This window comes from Choloepus didactylus, chromosome 13 (assembly GCF_015220235.1).
Source record: "Choloepus didactylus isolate mChoDid1 chromosome 13, mChoDid1.pri, whole genome shotgun sequence".
Classification (NCBI taxonomy): domain Eukaryota; kingdom Metazoa; phylum Chordata; class Mammalia; order Pilosa; family Megalonychidae; genus Choloepus; species Choloepus didactylus.
The window spans coordinates 33,924,127-33,937,152 of record NC_051319.1 but is presented as its reverse complement, the minus strand read 5'-3'; the positions used below and the strand labels follow the sequence as shown (position 1 = coordinate 33,937,152).

At 36.6% G+C, this 13,026-nt stretch overlaps 1 protein-coding gene across 1 annotated transcript in view; it reads left to right on the top strand.

Moving 5' to 3' along the window:
• Nucleotides 1-13,026, top strand: part of ELL2 (elongation factor for RNA polymerase II 2) — an 83,859-nt gene that overhangs the window by 61,896 nt on the left and 8,937 nt on the right. Inside the window, exons 5-9 of the mRNA XM_037802061.1 lie at nt 1,400-1,659; nt 6,556-6,680; nt 6,834-6,924; nt 9,173-9,743; nt 12,207-12,273. Of these exons, the coding sequence (XP_037657989.1) occupies nt 1,400-1,659; nt 6,556-6,680; nt 6,834-6,924; nt 9,173-9,743; nt 12,207-12,273 (1,114 nt within the window). The remainder of the gene's footprint in view (nt 1-1,399; nt 1,660-6,555; nt 6,681-6,833; nt 6,925-9,172; nt 9,744-12,206; nt 12,274-13,026) is intronic.

Here is a 13,026-nt window from a genome sequence, read left to right as displayed (position 1 = left end):
GTCATCAAATACTGATTCAAGGTCTCTTGGTAGACAATGGTGTACCATGGTACCCTCGCTGAGCGTACCGCCTAAAATGAAGCAACAACAGACATTAGACATTTTTTCATAAAACCTTTCCCACATGCAAAGAAGTACAAGTAGGAAAATTCATGTACTGATCACAGAACCTTACAGACGCTAAACGAGCACTTTACTGTTATCGTGTATACCACTGAAAGCCTCAGTTTTCTCATGTGTAAAGTGGGGACAATGTCTTCCTCCAGGTTGTTGTGAGACTTAATGAGATAATGTATTTAAAGCTCATAGCACAGTGCTACCCACATAGAAAGTCCATATAATAAATATTAGTTCCCATCCTATCTAAGATTGATCCAGCTGACTCCAAATTAAGAAAAATACAGAAATCAGATTTAAATCTTCCTTCAAAAGTCTAATTGTACCTTAATTTAATACTTTTTCTTTTCATTAGGCAGTTCTCCCCTTAATGTTGACTGACTTTGTCGTACAATATTTTGATCTGATATGCGCAGATAGTAATGAAACATAAAAACTGGTGGAGATTTTCTGAAAGCATTCATCCGATCTCCCTTACTCTGGGTAGAGTTGTATCAGAATAAATAGCCCCTCCGGCCAGGCCTCAGGAGCCCAACATGGACAGAATTACTATTCAGCACTCTTCTGCCTAATTGATCTGTTTTCACTCACGATCACAGCACTTTGAAATGCTTTACTTAGTCACTGTTTCAAGTTGCTACTCTTGTTCCTAATGTAGTTGCCCTGCATTAGCTATCATTACCAGTTGTTTCCCTGCTTTAACTCAGAGGATATAGAGTTGGGGACTTAGAATGTAGTAAATGATCTGTTTGATCCCACCTCAGGAATCACAGAGTGAGGTTCTTGTACAGTTTCATTCTAATTTCTGTTCCTTCAACAGGGAATTGTTACTAGTTGTCATCAGCGACCAGCCATGCCCTGATAGAATTGCCCATACACATAATATCCTGTTCATTTCAGCCTACTACATTTTCTAGAAATAGCCACTTTCCAAATGTCAGTGTTAAGTCAAAACATGAATGGCACTGGCCTGTGTAGAAATGGGAAAAAGCCACCGTTTTACCATTTTCCATTTCTCTAACTCGCCTGTGTAGTCATGAGGAGGAGAGATCTGTTTGGCGCTCTGAGATGCATTGTTTGGTGGTCGTGTGTGGTTTTGTTTTCTGGAGGTTTTTTTTTTTTTCACTCTTAAAATTTGTTATGGCCTGTTAAAGGAATATCACTAGTAGAAGCCCTAGTGAACATTGACTCAAATTATGCCTGACTCCCCTGCTTGCAGCTAAGATGTTCATTGTATTGTAACCCAGAAACCTATAACAATGTTGTTTCCACTGAACTTTAGGGAAAAGAGTGCAAATTCGGAAAGCACCTCAAGCTGTTTCAGATGCAGTGCCTGAGAGGAAAAGGTCAACTCCCATGAACCCTGCAAGTACAATTCGAAAGACACACAGCAGCAGCAGTGTTTCTCAACGGCCATACAGGGACAGGGTGATTCACTTACTGGCACTGAAGGCCTACAAGAAACCTGAGCTGCTTGCTAGATTGCAGAAAGATGGCGTCAATCAAAAAGACAAGAACTCCCTCGGAGCAATTCTGCAACAGGTGAAGACAATTGGAGAGAGGTCCTTCCACTTCCCTTCAAGTTTAGAAATTCATTTAAGAAAGCATCTTGCTTTTGTTATACTTATTGAAATAGAGAAATTTTAAGATCATTTTAATTGATGGCATATAACTCCTACATGTTCAGTTAAATCATCTTGTTTTAACCATTTAATTAAAATTACACATATTTTAAGCATGCATGAAAATAAGTTAGCCTTCTGACACATTAATGAAAAAAATTAAGTAAATGTTTCAAGTCATTTTCTTCATTCAGACTAAACAAAATTTGCTTTGACATCCCATAAAAGTAGGCAAGAAGTTTTTATCGTCTGTTTTTAGCCTGAAATCACCTCAACTAATGCCTTAATTTTTGCTGGGTTTTTTAAGGTGCAATGTTGCAATATATTGTATCAGATTTTGGTTTGATATAGCTAGAATACTTTTACCTACTAAACAGTTTAAAATGTGTCTTGCCCTGCCTACTCTTATTGACCCTATTGCTCTGCCTTTTTTCTGCCACTGGATGTGCCAAGATCAGTCACTTGTGTCTGCTTTCAAGGATATGAATGTGTAAATGATCAGATGTGATCAGTTATTTTATGATCACAAGCTTCAGTTCATAAGTAGGTCATTGATTTTATTAAAGTCAGTGGTTTGTCAGACTGTAGCTTCCTATATTTTTCATACTGACTTAAGGTAATACTTGTTGCTTAGCATTCAGATCTGCCATAAATGGGTGTGCTATCTCTATTTTTTTATAAAGCTGTAACATTTCCGAAGTTGTTCTTAAATTTCCTCATTTAAATTTTAAAAGACATGCAGGTTTTCTTCCTATACAATGAATGGCATTTTAAGTCTATTTTTTTCATCCATTATCTCTTACATTCAAGACATGCTCTATGTTGTAAAAGAATAAAAACCTTAATTTCCAGTTATGGGTTAGCCATTCCCCATGGTATCTCAAGCCATCTCAAGGAGCTTATTAAATCATTTGAACACTTTTTGGAAACACTTAATTTAAATTCATATGTCACATAGCAGTTTTTAGAGCCCAAGGGACAGGATAAAAGAATGAATGAGGTGTTGAGGGTGTGTGTATATGTTCAGTTGTATATTTGTCATGTTACAAATCATAAAATATTTGGTGACTGAATCTTTAGAAAGGTTGTGAATTCCCTCCTTGGATAGAGGATGGAGAGGGCAGAATGATGACAGAAGCAGTTCACACAGAGGCTACCACTGAATATAGCAATAGTTATGTAATTATGTACATGTGTAAAGACATTCATATCTAAAAATATAAGTATACTAAACCCCTGAGCAAGAGAGCCATGAACGTCATTAGGTGTTGATCATTTGGTAGAATCTGGGTTGTGGACTCATTCACACTACACGTTAGAATCTCCTGGGAAGCTTTTCAAAAGTGCCAGTGCCTAGACTCCACCCCAAGACCAACAGAATGCAAGTATCTGAAGGCAGGGCCTGGACGTCAATATTTTAAATCCTCCTCAGGTGATTCTAATATGTAATATGGGTTGAAAACCACTGGCCTGGTGAAACATAGGTAGAAGGGCTAATAACATTTACCATTTTTTGAGCACTTACTATGTGCCAGGCACTGTGCTGGGCATTTTACCTGCATTATCTTATTTAGTCCTCACGAGGAAGATAAGAGAGACACATTCAGAACTTAAACCAATTATCCATGAGCTGCCTTTCTTGAACATTCCTAACAAGGAGCTAACAAGGAAAATAAGATGAGTTGTGTTCCAAAGAAACTGACCAAAAGAAGGCGTGAGAGAGAGAGAGAGAGAGAGAATAAGAGCAGCAAGGTACACAAATCATCCAAAAATTGATTGCTGTGTCCCAGAGAAATTAGTTGACAGATAAGTTACCTAAAATGATCACTCCTGCTTTCCCTGTGCCATATAAGTATTTGCTGATTTATTTGTACATTAGTTTTCAGCACACTGTGAACATTAATTCACCTAATTAATAGGGTTTCAAAATAACTAAGGTGTTGGCTCACAGTAAAACTTGAAAGATTGTACCTACATTAAAAAATGCCTAAAATCTCCCAGAAAATTTGGCTTATTAAATTGGCATGTATTTCTAAAATTGTCCTTGTTCTTTAAATAACCATTTTCTTAGAAGAAATAAATAAGAAAACAACTAGAAAAAGCTGAATAATATTCTTCTCAAGCTTAACATTTTGATATTTGACTTGTGCTTAATATTCATTCATTTGAATGCTGTTTGTAAGTACCTAGAATGTACCAGTTACTGTTATAAATGCTGGAGTACCAAAGTGAGCCTGACAGACAATCTCTGTCTTCATGGAGTTTATTCTATGAAATAATTTCAGGTAGACAAAACTGTTGTGAAGAAAATAAAACACAGTATTGGAATAGAGTGGAGATTTGGAAGGTGCTGGGTTGGGGAACAGCTACCTTGAGTGGGAGGTCAGGGAACCTCTTTGTCAGATGATTATATTTTAACTGAAATGATGAGGAAAAGCCAAGAAGATGACTCAGAACTTGTGAAGGCTAGGATAAAGGGAAGGTTTGGTATGTTCAGGAGAGAAAGCAGCAGAGGAAAGGGCAGCAGAGGCCAAATCACAGAGGACACGTTTTAGGTCATGGGCAAGAAGTTTGGATTTTATTTTGAATATGATGGGAAATCATTTCTGATTATTTTGAATATGATGGGAAATCACTGTAGAGTTCTGTTTGTTTATTTGTTTGTCTGCAGGTTGGTCCATAGTCTACTGTTGCTTTCAGGCCTGGAGAGTATCATGAACTCTGTCCTTGCTCTTTGGGTAGGAGGCATATCCCAGGGTTGGGGTTTCTCCAGGGCCACCTTGTAGATCATGTACAGCTACACAGGCTGTACACTGCACAGTTCCAGTCTGCAACATAAACCCCACATGGGAGGCATCTTTGCCTATTTTGTCCACTTATGTATGCTAGGCTGCTAGAACAGTGCCTGTCACAAAGTAAGTGCTTAATAAATATTAAGTGAATGGATATGAATAACCCTCTGGAGTTGGGCAATGCAGAGGCCCTGGTTTTTCTCTGGGTACGGTAGGAAATAGGGAAGGTAAGCCTTGCCAATCCTATGTATTGATTTTTTTTATTTTTTAGAGCAGTTGTACATTATGGAAAAATGCAGATAGTGTAGAGTTTTCATATGCCCTCCATTTTAGAGTTTAAAGCAAGGGTATGATGTAATCTGATTTATACCTTTAATAATATCACTCAGACTCCTGTGGCAGGAATGGATCTAGGAGGCAAGAATAGAAAAACAATATAACTTAGAAGAATCTATTATAGAAGTCCAGGTGAGAAGTACTAGTGGTTGAACCTGGTGGGAATAGTAGAGAAGGTTTATCACATCAGGAGTATATTTTGTTGCGAGACTTGCTAATGGACTGGATGTAGAGAGGGTGTTAGAGGAAGAATGGAATCTTTGATTATGTCTAGATTTTTGGCCAGAGCAACTAAATGGATATTGAGCCATTGACTGAGGTGGAGAGGAAAGGAGGAGACACAGATTTATGGGGGAAATCAGGAAGCCTTACATACATTCTTTTTGGAAGATGTCTATTAGACAAATCCAAATGGAGATACGTGTTCAATAGGTTGTTACATATAAGGGTCTAGTGTTCCATGGACAGTTGTGGCTGGAGTTACAAATTTAGGAATTAGCAGCATATATATTAGATATTGAGAGCCTTAGTGATGAATGAGATAATCTTAGGAGGAGGTGAGGATAATAAAGAAAACAGGAAGAAGACTGGCCCTGAGCACTCAGCATTTAGGGAAGTTAGCAAAGGAGATTTAAGAAAGAAAGGTCCTGAGGGAGGAAGAGGAAAACCAGGAGAATGTGCTATATTACAGAAGCCTAGAGAAGGAATTGATATAGGGTATTAGTATGAGTTGTGCCAAGGGTAATAGAAATCTAAGAGTTTGTATTTTTTCCATTTTGACGAGTGTGGTTTTATCTTTTATATTAATTTATTTGCAAATTTGAATATTAATATAAACATACCATTTTCTACTTAATAACAATTTTAATGTTAGAGTAGTATTCAGCTGAGCTGTAAGAAAAGCATAAACTATCATGATATATTTGATAGTTTTTAAAAAGACACAGAAAGAAATATAGTCATTAAGAAGACCATTCCAGTAAAAAGTCACAGACAGGAATACCTTTCTTCTAGCCTTAGAAATTACTTCTGGTTTGGCATGTGAAGCCATCATTTGTGTAGTTAATAGAATCTAAGCCTGGACAATCTAAGAATTGTAGTTAAGGGATAAGAAACTATTACACTTGGGAATAATCTTGCTGACTAATAACAGTTTTGGGGGGTGGTTCTTTTGGTTTGTGTTTAGGTTTTTTGGGAGAACTGGCTGGTACAAGGAGCAAGCTTGGCTTTGCAAGAAAATGGCAGACTTAGGTTATCAAAATTGATGCTCTTTATGGGGATAATTTCTATTGAAAACTGAAAGAAAAGTTTGTAACCCAACATTTGGCACTGTTTAGTTTCTACTTAATACGAGTGATCAAGGATTTTTGTTTTAACTCTTTCAAAAGAAACTGAGTTAATGACCACAAGGAAATGATATTGATAACAGCTGTTTTAGATTCTTTTGCCTAGGGGAAAAAGACATTTTCCTCCACTTTTTTTCTAATTTGGGAAAAAAATATATATATAAAGTTTCAGTTCCCAGAATGAAGTTAAATGCCATTTACTGAAATCTGGCCTATACAAAATTAGCAGTTCTTTTAGGACCAATTGGTATAGTTATTTTCAGTGTAACTCCAAAAGGTTGTTGTAGGTTAGGAAATGGTTAACAGAAAGATCTAATGATCTGTTTTTACATCATGTACCAGGTAGCCAATCTGAATCCTAAGGATCTCTCATATACTTTAAAGGATTATGTTTTTAAAGAGCTTCAAAGGGACTGGCCTGGATACAGTGAAATAGACAGACGGTCATTGGAGTCAGTGCTCTCTAGGTAGGTTCTTTTTTTTCTTTAAAAATGATGCAAATTGTTTTAGTCTCACTGTTATTTTAGTGTTGAGGTGGGAAAGAGACACAAGGGTAAGCCTTCTTTCATGAACACCTTAAAATTCTCTCCATAACTTTGGAATATGTGTATCCTTTACAGAAAACTAAATCCATCTCAGAATGCTGCTGGCACCAGCCGTTCAGAATCTCCCTTATGTTCTAGTAGAAACGCTGCATCTTCTCCTTCTCAGGTATTTCATAAAATTATAGAATCTTAGACCTGAAATAGACCTAGGTGTCTTTTAGGGTCATGCCCCCTGATTTATAAGTGAAGGAAACGAAACCCAGTTTGCCCCCAGTCACATAGCTAGTTAGTGGCAGAGCTTGGTCTAGAATCCAGGTCTCTTGGCTTCCAGCCCAGAACTCTTTCCACTACACAGCACTGCTCCTCAAAGTATTTAATGTGTACCTTGTTTTCCCATTTATAAAGTTTATCTTTTGTTGTAAGATTATCTAATTTTCCATTTGGTCACTAACTGGAAGACTTACCCAGTCTCATGACCGTCACATTATTTGGAAAATTGAAGATTTTTATTTTATCTGAAACATGTTCCAGAAAAATATTCTTGGTGAAAAATGTATTTGCAGTGAGCAAACACACACACACACACACACACACACACACACAAAACTACGCCATTTTCCTAGATGTTTTCCTAAAGCATGTTTCAATTAGATCCCAGTCAGAATACCCCCAATCCGTTCTTCCAAGAGAGTCAACCCATCCTGGGAAAAGGTGTGGAAATCCTGGGCAGTATTAGAATACAAGTCTACCTGCTTCTCAGACATCCCTGACAGCCTTGAAACTCTCTCCATCTCCTGGATCTTTTGGACTGACCATGGGACAGATTTCCTCATTCCTAGCACTTCTCCTGATGCCTCCTCCTTCCAAGAATTAGAGAGAAGCAGACAGAAGTGTGGAGAAACATAAGCATGTCTGGGGAAAGGGCTTGTTCACATATTAGTTGTTGTATTCTAAGATTATCATCCTGGCCTTCATGACCATTAGAAAATGTTAGAAACCTATTATGAACAACAGAGGGGGAGCAGAAAAAAATCAATTCAGTTCTTGAATGTACATTGTCTGCAGAAGTCATACTTTTTTTTTAATTAAGTTTTATATTCACATACCATACACATATTCACATACCATACAATCATCCATGTGTACAGTTAACTCTTCACAGTACTATCATATAGTTATGCATTCATCACCATAATCTATTTTTGAACATTTTCCTTACACCAGAAAGAAACAGAATAAGAATAAAAAATAAAAGTAAAAAAGAGAGCACCCAAATCATCCCCCCAACCCCACCCTATTTTTCGTTTAGTTTTTGTCCCCATTTTTCTGCTCATCCGTCCATGCACTGGATAAAGGAGTGTGAGCCACAAGGTTTTCACGATCACACTGTCACCCCTTGTAATCTACATTGTTATACAATCGTCTTCAAGAGTCAAGGCTACTGGGTTGGGGTTTGATAGTTTCAGGTATTTAAGAAGTCTTACTTTTAATCCCAGCTATTATGAAGGTACTTATATACTGATCTGATTATGTACTGAGTGCCAAATAAATGGTGCTAAATCGAAACCAGAATTGAGTTAACTATTATTTTCTTTCAAACTAAAGTATAAGCCACAGTATTACATTTTCTGTTTTAGACTTTTCAAATATCTGAATTTCCTTTTCAATTTAAATGCTATTATTATTGCTATATTGGGCTGGTATTAGCATGAGTTTTTCCAATTCTGAAATAGTAATTCCACATCATTTTTAATGGACGAGTTATCAAGACATCTTCAGTTCTGGTGAAGTGATATTTAAGGGGAAAAAAAAATATTAAATAGCATTTCAATAATGACAGAGATACTTAGAGAAATTACTCTGAAAGTGCTGGCTGTTCCCATTCTAGGACAGCAGAAATAATAAGCAACAACTCAAATATTCATAACTGGAACATTTCAGCACATTAGAGGAGATTAAACATGTATAGGTTTATTGCCCTTTACCTACCCTTGTTAGTTCTCCCAGAATGAAATTGTACAAATTGCCTCCTCTTTCTTAATTAATATATCTAGGTCAACCGTAGCCAGCAGAGGAGGGTGGCCACCTCTATTTAATACCCTTCTGAGTGGTATAGATTGGCACAGTCTGGCTAGGAGCTTAGGTTGAGGTAGTATGATCAGACAGCATTGAGTAAGTACTCCAAGAAATAAATATTTGCCAAATTTTGCTTTTTGACATTAGACATGAAAATTTATTTATTTATTTATTTATTTATTTATTTATTTTTAGGTTTTGCTTTAACACAGCCCTGGTAATAGATTTAAGTATGGGCAAGGTTACTCAGTTGTTCACATGTTAACCAGTCACCCATATATCGAAGTTATTGAGTTTTAGTGCATACCAACTCACATTTTTCTTCTTTGTACTTCCAGAAACGACTTTTGGATTCCGATTTCATTGATCCTTTAATGAATAAAAAAGCTCGAATATCTCACCTGACAAATAGAGTACCACCAACATTAAATGATCATTTGAATCCCACCAGTGAAAAGTCTGCTGCGGGTCTCCCACTGCCCTCTGCAGCTGCTGCCATCCCCACCGCTCCACCGCTGCCTTCAACCCACCTGCCCGTCTCAAATCCTCCTCAGACTGTAATTTCTAACTCCAATTCCCCTAGCACTCCAGAAGGCCGGGGGACTCAAGACCTACCTGTTGACAGTTTTAGTCAAAACGGTAGTATCTATGAGGACCAACAAGACAAATATACCTCTAGGACTTCCCTGGAAACCTTACCCCCTGGTTCAGTTCTACTAAAGTGTCCAAAGCCTATGGAAGAAAACCATTCAATATCTCACAAAAAGTCCAAAAAGAAATCTAAAAAACACAAGGAAAAGGACCAAATAAAAAAGCATGACATTGAGACTGCTGAGGAAAAGGAGGAGGACCTTAAAAGAGAAGAGGAAATTGCCAAGCTAAATAACTCCAGTCCAAATTCCAATGAAGGTATTATTTTATATTTGTAAGAAAACTGACTCCATGTGTTAAATGATGTGGAAGAGCATACTATCATGAGTTTGAAATTATTCTGTTTATAATTATTAATGCTTTTTTTCCAGATGACCTTTTATTTAGTTACTATTCTTAGTACTGTGCTTTTGAACAGATATTGTCTTGTATTTTCGAAATCATTTTCAGTCTCTTTTTAGCCAACTCTTAAACATGGTTTCCAAATTTGTTAATAAAAAGAAGACATTTGAAAATGACCCTGTCATCCTCCAGAGACCCCCTTTGAGAAGCCTGAACTGTTATATTGTGCAACCTCAGCATGACCTAATATCATATGGCATTCTTGGACTGATTTAACCAGACACACCATTAGCAATAAAAATACTTATTTCCTTCTTTCCCAAAGAAACAGTGTCACTCTTGCTTTAATTAATATTAGCACTGGGGAAATGTCAAATTCTTTATAAAACAGGCAAGGTAAAATTACATTTGCGGAAGCATAACATCATCTTCGTTCAGAGTGAAAGCAATTTGTAGTTTGAAAGACTCTTGGCTCTTAGCTTGTTAGATCTTAAGGATTTTTATTTCAATTTTGAGAGTCCTACAGTAAACTATTGTCAATTGTTATTAGTAAAATTAACCATTCCTGGCTTTAGAAAGCTTAAAAACCAAATATCTAGATTCCAAAAAAAAGCTTAAAATAATTTTTTACCTCTAAAGAGAAGCTTATCAGTAGGACTACTTTTCCTGAGGTATACTGCTCTCTAAAGCCTGCTAATGACAAAATTAGATTTTTTTCATTTAAATAAAAAATTGTCCTTTAAAGCTTAATGTTTCATATGCCAGCACATAAAAGATCCAAATCCATCATTTAACATTGCTGTCCATTTTAAAACTAGCATAACTAAGACAAAATTCCCCAGTAAAAAACAATTTAGAAAAAAGTACTTTAATAAATAGTTTTAATGAATGTTGCTTTCTGTATTTTGCCCGTAACACTGAAAGTCTCTAATCCTTAGATTTAATTACTCGTTTTTTGCCATCTAAAAGAAGCTTTGATTGTTTTCTTTTAGTACTACTTCTGAAAAAGGAATAGTAGACTAGTACAATTGATCTGGACTGGGTAAATTGCAATGTTAAAGTTTATCTGTTGATATATTTATATCAATATAATACAATATAATGATCCAAGACGTAGGTGTAAATTCTTTCCATCAGACACTGGTTGTACTTGAATTTATAGGCCTGAGATAGCAACACCCCATAGTAGAATTCATAAGCCAGGTTTCTGGGTTTACTCCACTCTCTATGCTTCCCATCCTCAGAGAGTGATCCTGATTCAAAGGCTAGTGCCTGGAGAACTGGATTCTTCAAAGTCAGCTGAGATTAGAGCAAACCGAGGATAGATTCAGACCCACACCCCCTGCATCTGTGTGCAACTTACCTGGAATCTGGGGCAAAGGGGCTGCCAGGTCACCTGCTCTTGATGCCATTTCCTTTAAACTGTTGTAAAAACATGCTTTTTTTTCCAAGCCTGAGTCAAATATATACAGGTGGACAATAAACCCACAGAGTCTGTATAATTTGTTTTGTGTATAATTTGTGTTTTGTGTTCTTTACATGTTAAAATGAGAAATTATTAAATATTTACTTTTGTTTTATAGTGACCATGTGCCTTTTGCCAGCAGGCAGGGTTAGCATTTGATTTATTAGTTTAACTCTATTTTGAATGATAAAAAATTACCTTAATAAAATGTCTAACTATACACCCTCTGAAAATGGTGCATTCAAACAAATGGAGTACCTGAGGGACTTTACACACTTTAACAGCCTAGTCCTGAATGAGTGGCACATTATTTCTTACCCTTTTTAAAAATCTGTGTTTAGTATTATGAGGGCTAGAGATTAGAGGAGTGTTAATCAGGTTTCAATGATACCTTATTTTAAATGATTTTAAACCAGTGGGAAAACTTCCTACCCATTCCCACTGTCTGCATACTAAAAAGGTAGCAGCAAAATATAGTGACGGAAGCAGTCTGCTACCTGATTTTATTGTCTCATCTGCCTTGTTTGAATCCCATGAAAAGTAGATGTTGATGTAAAATTTGTATTTCCCATTGTCAGGCTGCATCTGCCACCACAGTCTTTGAATTGCTGGGCAGATGCCACAGTTATTGTTGAAAGAATAGAAGATTGACCTTGGGTTAAGATGGAATTCCTTTATTGTGCAGACGCTGCAGTAGTCAGGGTGCTTTAAATGCCTGGCCTCGGTTCTGCTGGCGCTGGTCATAGGGCCTCTATTGTTCGTGTTCAATTGTATTCCTTGCTCACTGTTGCTTTTTTGAGATGGAAGAATAGACTTTGAGGAAAAATGTTCCAGATGTTTCTGATCTATTTTTAAATTATAGGCACTTTATAATGGTTGATTAACACAGTTTTTGTTTTTTTTTTTCTTTGTAGGAGTTAAAGAGAGTTGCACTGCCTCTATGGAGCCTTCTTCAACAATTGAACTCCCAGATTATTTGATGTAAGTTTAGATGTCTGCCAGTGGGAAAGAACTGTTTAATTTTAGAAAGTTTGCAAAATTTTTTTTCATAATTTGCAAATCAGAAAAGTAAGAAGATCCAGAAATGGAGTGCTGGAACCACCCCTGCAATTGAAAGGCTGCCATTAAGCCTGCTGGTCCCAAATCCACCCTTTTCTGTCTGAGCAGGTTGTGCCTGCCCCTGCTCAGAGCTGTGTTTGTTAGCCTTTAAGTATAGAGAAGCGTGTCCTTTGTTCCCTGGTCAGGCCAAGTATTTGATTATAAGATTTCAGGGATCTGACTCTTCAAAGCTGACAGTCTTATCAATGCAGTCATTCACTTACCACCCTCCCCCACCCCCATGGGACAATTTATTACTAAGTGCTTGAATATCTGCAGTTAATACAAAGTAGAGATATATTGATATATTTATTTAAATAAAACTCTGCCCTTAAGTTAATTTTAAGAGGAGAGAATAGTAAAATTTGATCATTTCAATTTAGTACTAATTATAATATTTTTCCTGTTATGACAACAAGTTGCCAAATGCTAAGCTGGGGACATTTTGTAACTGGTTATCACAGAAATTATAACTTAGACACATAATTCTAGCTTTTTTGCAGAATCAAAGGCTTCTGTAAGAAGAAAATAATTAAGTTGCAAGAACCTGGAAAAATGGAGACTGAAGAGCAAACAGATCTGACTGCAGATAGCTCTGAAAATGAACAAATGTGCAAAATAAATAGAACATAGAAC